Below are 9,177 nucleotides of genomic sequence, written 5' to 3' on the forward strand. Positions count from 1 at the left end.
GGTGCCTTGAATGATGGTCAGGGCTGCCGTGGGCAACACTGGCCTCTGTCCCTCTTTCCTTCCCCCTCTCCTCTGATGTCCTCTCGTGTCTCTGCCTCCCAAAGGCTTGCACAGCTGTTTGTTGCGGCAGCCCTGGCTACTAGCTCCGCAAGCGAATGGTGCCTCTGGGGCTGGCCAGGGGGTGCTGGTTGCCAGGAGCTGAGGCGGCCTCAGAGCAAGCAAGCAAGCAGTTCAAGGAGCCCAGCCAGCCAGTCCGCCAGCCCTTGCTGTTGGAAATGGACAGACCCACGCCCCTATGGAGCAATGTAAAGAGGCACTTCTCTTTGGGGACAGCTCAGAGATCAGGGGCAGCAGCAGCGGCTGCCCGGAGGACTCCCAGTGAGAGTAGAGGAGGCTGAGGGAACACTCCACAAGGAAGGGTGTTTGAAAAAGGGTAAGGGGCTGCCAGCTTTTCAGGCAAGGGGTGAGCCCCCCAGGGATGCCACATTGCTGGCAGTGTATATAAGATGTATAGTTTTCCCGAGTGTTAAAATCATTGTGTGTAAAACCATCCATTGACATGGGCATAAGAGTTGGCTCCTATGCCCATGTCATAAAATATTTGAGGAGGCCACCCCCCTCCCAAAATTGATGGGCACTGCCATTCAAATGGTGTGTGTCTGTCATGTCAAGTGATTTATTATGTGGGGTGGGGATTACCTGCCTACCCCTCAAAATATTTTACTCAAGTTGGCCTGGACATGGCCTCTCCCGCTAATGAGTGGGTAGGATTGGTTAGTTAGTGTAGAAAGAAGCCACATGTTTTATTGTCATCAACACTGAATACCAACAGGAATGAAGCCAAAGTTGGGTCATTGAGAAATAAGAGGGAGGTATTGGCTTGTAGCTTTAAAAGGTAAAGGGACCCCTGACCATTAGGTCCAGTCGCGGATGACTCTGGGGTTGCGGCGCTCATCTTGCTTTATTAGCCGAGGGAGCCGGCGTACAGCTTCTGGGTCATGTGGCCAGCATGACTAAGCCGCTTCTGGCGAACCAGAGCAGTGCACAGAAACGCCGTTTACCTTCCCGCCGGAGCGGTACCTTTTTATCTACTTGCACTTTGACGTGCTTTCGAACTGCTAGGTTGGCAGGAGCAGGGACCGAGCAACGGGAGCTCACCCCGTTGCGGGGATTCGAACCGCCAACCTTCTGATCGGCAAGTCCTAGGCTCAGTGGTTTAACCCACAGCACCACCTGCGTCCCTATACTCCCAAGATTTACAGTCTAACAATAAAGATACAGCACACAAGGGAAAAGGGATGAGGGGGGAAGAGGAATATAAAATTCGAAACTCAGGCCCCAATTTCTCGGCAGTTGTTGCTATGTTGACCAGCTGGCTTAGTTCATTGGCAGGAGGAGCCTACTGGAGCTTGGCCTCCAGCAAAGCAGATGCCTTGAACCCGGCTTCCTGTCTCTCCCACCAAGGCACCCTGATGAAATGGCTGTCCACAGATGACAGCTGAGGGAAGAGGAGGCCTGATGCAGCTGGCCTTTCGCAGCAGAGCCAATAGGGGGAGCTCTGCTTCGCAGCTCTCCCAGTGCTTCAGCTGCTCTTTGATAGTAGCTCTCATGGCATGACCTGGGGTGGGGGGGCTTTTCAGGGTTTCCAGGGGCTGAACCTTGAAAACCCTCATCACCACTAGTGTTTTGGGCTAGTCTGAAAAAGATGTGATTCAGAACTCAACTTTTTTGTTTTATAACAAAAAGTAAGCCCTACAGTCCTGGATTGGTACAGAGGAATTCATAAGTGGAATGTTTTTCCAACTACAAAAAACAAAACAAAAAAACCCAACAGCTTTATTCTGCATTTATGAGTTGCTCTGCTTCGGCTGTCCAAGTTATCTTTATAATTTTTGCTAACCGTGCATTTTCTCGTTCCAGCAAAGAGTAGAAACAAAACCTGAAACCCAGTCTCAACCTCCTCGTGTGCGTGAACAGCGTCCGCGGGAGCGGCCAGGCTTTCCCTCAAGGGGCCCCAGACCAGGTAAAAAAAAAAAAATCCAAGCACCAGTATTGCAAATTTGGCTTACAGTGGGTTTTCTGGGTTTTCCTTAGGAAATCAGGTCGTTCACCTGGTTTGACAGGTTGGGTGGCCATCTGTTATGGATGCTTTAGTTGAGATTCTTGCATTGCCGGGGTTCTCAGGGACCCTTCCAACTCCACAATCCTATGATTCTGTGGCCTACCGTAAGTCCTCTAGCTTTAAATTTGAATGTGAAAGGCCCTTATGGCCTTGAAGGTACACACAGAGAGAAGGAGAGAGAGGTTTTTCCCAAAGGCTTTTGCCAAGTAACAAGTGAACAGTTTTTGAAAATACATTCTTTAAAAAAGCCCACCTGTTTTCCTTTAAGAACAAGAAGAAAACACATCCAGGTAAATCTGAACTTGACTATTTACCTATCTTAAGTTAATAAATAGGCATTTCCATTTCTGCTGGAGTTCCTCTTCTAGTTCCATTTGCAGTCTTCTCTTCTGCAGTGTTCCAAGTGTGCTCTCTAACTTCCACAGTGCTCCAGCCCCTTTTATAGTGCTTCAGTGCTCTATCTTTGTTCTTTTTAATTCCCTCGTCTGTCTCTCTCTCTCTCTCTATATATATATATATACAGTCATACCTTGGGTTAAAGATGCTTCAGGTTAAATCTTTTCCGGTTGCGTCCCGCGGCGACCCGGAAGTAACGGAATGGGTTACTTCTGGCTTTCGCCGCTCGCACATGCGCAGACACTCAGAATGACGTCACGCGCATGTGCAGACGTGGCGAATCACGACCCGCGCAGAAGCAGGTTGCCTTCACATCCAGAGGTACCACTGTATATATATAATGTTACTTCAACTTTCTCTCCTAACCTTTTAGCCTGCCAGAAAGGGAATAGAATCCAGGATAAGTTTCTAGTCGCTGATAACTGTTAGGTTTATCTCTTGCCTCCCCTTAAACCTTTTAGGCTTCATTTTTTCCTAACTGTGAAGTCCCCGGCCAAATTTTGACATTCCTGGTTACAACAGATAATAAGCAAAGAGAACATCCATTTTATGAAATAGAACTGAACATGGGATTGAATCCAGAGTTCATTCTTGACAGCAGGAGCATTCCATATGTTTGTAAGCTGACTGCTGTTTGCGTCCCGGTTTTGTACGAATGCAGGTCGAGGAGATATGGATCAAAACGAATCAGACAATCGACGAATAATTCGCTATCCAGACAGTCATCAGCTCTTCGTTGGCAATTTACCACATGATATTGACGAGAATGAACTGAAAGAGTTTTTCATGAGTAAGTGACACATAAGTGAAGCTTGAGGTGGTGGGGATTCTTGCTAGTCCCATATTAAGTTACCTCTCTAATTAGCATTGCTGAAATTGCCTTCTGAGCAAACTGACTTGCTGTTTAATAGATGTTATACATTTTCCCATAACCTTCTACACCCTGCTTTCACAGGCTTTGGGAATGTTGTGGAACTTCGCATCAATACTAAAGGTGTTGGAGGAAAACTCCCAAACTTTGGCTTTGTGGTGTTTGATGACTCTGAGCCAGTTCAGAAGATTTTATTGGCAAAAGTAAGTAATCTAGTCACCATATTATAAACTAGTGTTAGATTCTGTTTTCATTATGACACATTGAATTCTGCTGCCTTAGACTTTTGTAAGTCCCCACCCACTTCACATTCATCCATCAATGGATTTCTGTGATCCAGGAATAAGACAGTGAAAGACCTGGCTTAAAAGCCTTTCTCCTTTAGGTGCTATGGGGGTTTTTTTGTAGGTAAGTGTTCAGTGTGGAAAAAGCTTAATTATGCTATTTCCCACTTGCAGCCTGAAGTGATAAGAGTCCATTCTGTCAGGGGGGTGGGGAGTGTCGGAACCGGGGGGTGAAAAGCCAGCTGGCTCGGCCGTCTCCCTCTCAGCCTTGCCGCTGTGGAGATCCATCAGTCACCCTCCTCCGACGTGCTTCTGCGACTCAAGTTGTGGTGCATGCTGGAGCACACATTACTCAGCAGAGTAATCACACAACAGAATCAGGCCCGAGGCGTGGATACGATACTAAGCTATGCATTTATTATACATAAATCAGGACAAAGAAAAACATGGCCTCTCTCCTTGTTCTTCTCCGGAAGAGAGAAAACAAAAGCAATACAGAGCAGAAGTTCCGCTCATGCCAGCAATCTGTGCTGGAATGTAAACAGACATGTGATGTGTACCGTATTTTTCACTCCATAGGGCGCACCGGACCATAGGGCGCACGTAGATTTTAGGGGGGGGGGATAAAGAAAAAAAATATATTCTCCCCCCCCCCCAGCCCCAAAGAGGAAAGAAGCCAAGGCAGCGAGCGGGATCCATCCCGCTGGCTGTCTTGGCTTCCTCTTTAGCCACGTGCAACCTCTCCAGCCGGGAGAGGCTGCGCGCGGCTTTGGCAGAAGCCAGGACAGCGAGCGGGGTGGATCCTGCTCGCTGTCTTGGCTTCGTTTTTAGCCGCGGGGCTGGGGCTGGGGCAGCTTGAGCTTCCCCCGACCCCAGCCCCCAAAACAGGTCCAGGAGCGGCGGCAAGGTTGTGCACGACCTCGCCGCCACTCCCGGAGTTTGTGGGGCTGCGGACGGGGGAAGCCCGAGCTTCTCCCGACCCCAGCCCCCAGAACAGGCAGCTATCCGCAAGCCTTCGGAGTCTGGCAGGAACTCCCGCCGCCCTCCGAAGGCTTGCGGATAGCTGCCTGAAACCTGCATTCGTTCCATAGGACACACACACATTTCCCCTTCATTTATGGAGGGGAAAAGGTGCATCCTATAGAGCAAAAAATACGGTAGCAATCCCACATATCTGCAGCTCGGGAGGAGTGTAATCCCCACAGGGTGAGGATCTGGCTGTAGGCCTGTTCAGATGGCACTCGCCTGCCTTTTGTAGATCAATACTTCACCGTGAAGTCTAGGAACAGGTTTTGCACTTCCTCTCCTTCCTCCCCACTGCACATTTATTGTAGTGGCTTTAAAACAAAACAAAAGGGGATCTCCCTAACTCCGCAATCCAGACCACAATTAGAAGAAGGATTTGAATTGAAGGTTTATGAAGAGGTCACAGTTAATGCGTAGCAAGTGATAGCTGAACTGATGAGAGGCAAAGTGCAGTGTAAACCAGTCCCTAGTTAATGTAATAGTGAAAATAATCCTCTCCTATCCGAAAATAGGTCACAGCTATTTGTTTGCGACACCATTGAATACTGAGAGTATTCTAAATTGCAAAGTGTTATTACTGAAAATTACCGCTCTTGAAAGGAGTGAATCAGGATAGAGATTTGAGGGCATAACTTTAGATACGGCACAAAACGGTTGATTGGAACGCATACAGAATTACAGTGTACTGTAGAAAGCGGCAAGAGAATAACTTCACAATATTTCAAGATAACAGGAAGCAGTTCTAGAAAAAGATGTGCCAGAACTCACCACGAACACCTCCCTCATTCTCTTAGAATGGCACATATCTGAGAGGTGCCAGAACTGAGTTCTGGCTGACAAACCCTGACAGGAAGTCATATTCTTGTAATTATTTTTTTTTTAATGACCAGTTGCTTACTGTGTTTGGATAATCAGCTCAATTGAGAATTGGCCATCCTTACACCCAGATCCTAGACCTGAAGAAAGGAGTGATCTGGGATAACTAAGAATATGCATTGCTTCTAAAGTGGAGTTTCGTAAGGAATGTTCAAAGTATGGCAGCTTCTGCCTCACGGGGTCTCTGCCATGGGAGCATATTCACCCAGTGCTTTTCCAGCTGCACTGGCTCCCGGTGGAGTACAAGGTCAGATTTAAGGTGCTGGTTTTGACCTTTAAAGCCCTTCACGGCCTAGGACCCTCGTACCTATGGGACCACCTCTCGCAGTATACCCCACAGAGGACCTTAAGGTCCATAAATAGCAACACCATAGAGGTCCCGGGCCCTAAGGAAGTTTGATTAGCCTCAACCAGAGCCCAGGGCCTTTTCAACACTGGCTCCGGCCTGGTGGAACGCTGTCTCATGAGACCAGGGTCCTGCGGGATCTGCTTTCTTTCCGCAGGGCCTGTAAGACAGAGTTGTTCTGCCTGGCCTTTGGCTTAGAATCAATTTGATTCCCTCCCCCTCTTTATTTTTTCCTTTCTCCTCCTGTGAAGGGGCTGCATCCTAATGTTTTAATGTTGTATTTAATCTTGTTTTTAAAGTTGTATTTTAATTAACTTGTTTTTATTATTGGTTGTTAGCCGCCCTGAGCCCGGTCTTGGCTGGGGAGGGTGGGGTATAAATAAAATTGATTATTATTATAGATTTCTGCCATCCATACAAACAACGTTGTCACAGGTGGTGCAAAATAACATCCACTGGGTCTGTGTATTGTAGCTAGCAAGATAACAGTCATAAGAATTGCTAATGATATGACAACCTGAATACTAACTAGCATTGTGATTGACACACTCTAAAGAAACGATGCGTTCTGATCTGGTCTGCCAATGACTGTCAGCAATTAGGTTAGCTATGCACACTCAGTGCTCTAATGTTGCATGCATGACATGGAAATGATGATGATCATACCCAGCCACTCTGGGAGCCTTCTGCATATGTTCTACTAAGTGAACCTCTTTGGAAGCTATAAAACCAGCTACGCCTTTGGTATTAACGCTTTATCTTCTCCCTCCCTCCCCGCCCTTTCAAGCCTGTTATGTTTCGTGGTGAAGTGCGCTTGAACGTAGAAGAAAAAAAGACCAGAGCTGCTCGTGAAAGAGAGATCCGAGGTGGTGGCGATGACCGCAGAGATATCCGGCGCAACGACCGAGGTCCAGGGGGTCCACGTGGCATTGTGGGTGGTGGAATGATGCGAGACCGCGATGGAAGAGGGCCGCCTCTGAGGGGTGGCATGGCCCACAAACTTGGCTCCGGAAGAGGAACTGGGCAGATGGAAGGCCGGTTCACAGGTCAACGTCGCTGAAGACCCAAATGTTGGCAGGCAGTCTTGGCAGTGATACATTATTCGTCGTGTTTGCATTCTTGTTAATTTTCTGGCTTTGGAATGTAACACAGCCTTTTTGATCATTTCTTTGATGTGAGAAACATCCTTTGGTTACCAGTTAAATTGAGGTGGACGTTCTTTCCCCAATTTCACAAAGAAGTCACACTGTTAACGTATAACTTAGACTTGGAGATTAAGAACTGAGAAATGACCATTTAAACTTTCTGCAGCAACAACTTTAAACAAAAAAAAAGGACAAGGGCGTGCCTAATTTGAGTTAAGGTCCTTTCAGTAAAACAAAACAAAAAAAGCACCCTCCTGCTACACATTTTGTGTAAGTGTTACTGTTTCTGCCTAATACTGTTGGAAACGCAACTAGTGCAATCTTTGCAATTGGAGAAGCTTACCCTTTTCCCCCCTTATAGAACACTTGGCTCCAAACAACTCACGTTTTTACGAACTCAAAAGCGCACTAATGGGTATTTGACTCCTTTTACGTTGACATCTGCTGAAAGCAGCAAGGAAAAAGTAGCTTGTGAAACGATGCAGGCATCTGCTCTGCTTTGCTCTGACCAATATATGTACACACACACAAACCTTAACGAGACTACAAGTATGTTCCAGAAGGAAACCATTTAGCTGTAAACACAGATGTAAAAACTTCAAAAATCATAGTCCTGAATACGAAACAAGTTTGGTTTGGTTTTTTTTTTTAAAGGATTTAATGAGCTCCCCCGCCTTTCTCCAGAACAGGGATGGCTAAATGCTCAACACACTCCTTCTCCCCTTCCCCCCTTTCTGTAAGCAGTGTACAGTGAAAAATTGTCTCTACTGTATTGAGGTCTCTGGTAATGTAATAAGCATGATGGTGCCTTCTATTAAATACATCATTCCAGTGTTGCTGGTGATTTTGTACAGTATAGTGGTATGAATGGCTGTGCTGCAAAACTTTTAACAGCTGTAAAAAAAAAATGTTTATAAAATCATTGTATAAAAAATTGCAGTATCTTGAAATCGGTAAAGGTTACCGGAATATTATTTGCCTAGCTCTGCGGTTGACATGTTTCTGAAGCCTTTGAAAGAGGGAGGAAAGAAATGGCTGATTTTTAAGAGAAATGGAGTTGCGGAAGCGTGTGTGCATTCTTGCATAGACAAGTCCAAAGTTAATCAAGCACGTACCTTTGTTTCAAGTATACTTCGGATAAGCATATTTAACATAAAACTTGTTACACCTCAAGGATACTGCAATTTTCACAGGGCAGGAGAATAGCTCAAAGTAATTGCTATTTCCAGGTTTTGAACTGTCGTCACCCATTTTGCACAACCTCGAAGCGACTTTGATGCCCACACAGCTCAGATTTGTACATGGAGGGAGGACCTCCTCTTGTGTATTTGGAATTTTTTTTAGAGCGTCTTGAATTTTGGTGAGAGGTTTGCTGTTTCCAGGTTCCTGTTTGCATGGATCGCACATTCCAGAAAACTGCAAATGTAGCAAAACGATGCTCCCCCGGCTTCACGCTGGACAGCTCAGTAAGCCTCGGGGTTACTCTTGAGGAGGGGAGGCAAAAATATGTGACCACTCAGAGCTGCTCTAAGCATGGAAGACCTCACTTGTTTTAATGTAACAAAAATGCCTATTGCAAGGAGCATTTGGTTAAAAGTGACCATTTGCTGTTTCCTATGAATGTGGAAAATCTTGCCTGTGTGTTAAGGGGGAGGGGGAGTGAGTTTGCATCATTTTCTCTCCCCCCCCCCAATAATAATAATAATAATAATAATTGAGGTCTTCCATGTTTGACGGTAAGTCTTGCACTATTTTCATACACTTTCTGGGACACATTTCTCTCTTTCCATGGTTATATTTGGGGGGGGTGTTTTGTGTTGAACTGTTTCATTTTCAGACGATGCCTGGAAATGTAGTACTTGAATGCTTCACCACAAACCATAAACCTTTAAGTTGAAAGCCTTTCTTTAAACTGCTCTTCTCAGCAAGCGGTTTGCTTACCAGTGTTTTGTGTTCCTTGACTTTTTTTTTTTTTTTTAGTGCTATGGTATTGCCCTGCGATCTTTAAAAAAAAAACCTCTTAAAAGGCAAATGGCACTGGAGAAATAATCAGAAAAATACGTAACTGACAATTAGAGGAGCTACTGAGCCATTCAGCTATCCGGCCGGCT

General features: G+C 46.0%; 1 protein-coding gene across 2 annotated transcripts in view; it reads left to right on the forward strand.

Moving 5' to 3' along the window:
- The window catches only part of G3BP2 (G3BP stress granule assembly factor 2), a 37,280-nt gene extending 29,378 nt beyond the window's left edge, over nucleotides 1–7,902 (forward strand). For both annotated transcript variants that reach the window (XM_053363056.1, XM_053363057.1), the window contains 4 exons: nucleotides 1,921–2,023; nucleotides 3,180–3,308; nucleotides 3,474–3,592; nucleotides 6,709–7,902. In XM_053363056.1, the coding sequence (XP_053219031.1) occupies nucleotides 1,921–2,023; nucleotides 3,180–3,308; nucleotides 3,474–3,592; nucleotides 6,709–6,981 (624 nt within the window). In that variant the 3' untranslated portion in view covers nucleotides 6,982–7,902. The remainder of the gene's footprint in view (nucleotides 1–1,920; nucleotides 2,024–3,179; nucleotides 3,309–3,473; nucleotides 3,593–6,708) is intronic.
- Nucleotides 7,903–9,177: the final 1,275 nt, after the last annotated feature.

Source organism: Podarcis raffonei, chromosome 13 (genome assembly GCF_027172205.1).
Source record: "Podarcis raffonei isolate rPodRaf1 chromosome 13, rPodRaf1.pri, whole genome shotgun sequence".
NCBI lineage: Eukaryota > Metazoa > Chordata > Lepidosauria > Squamata > Lacertidae > Podarcis > Podarcis raffonei.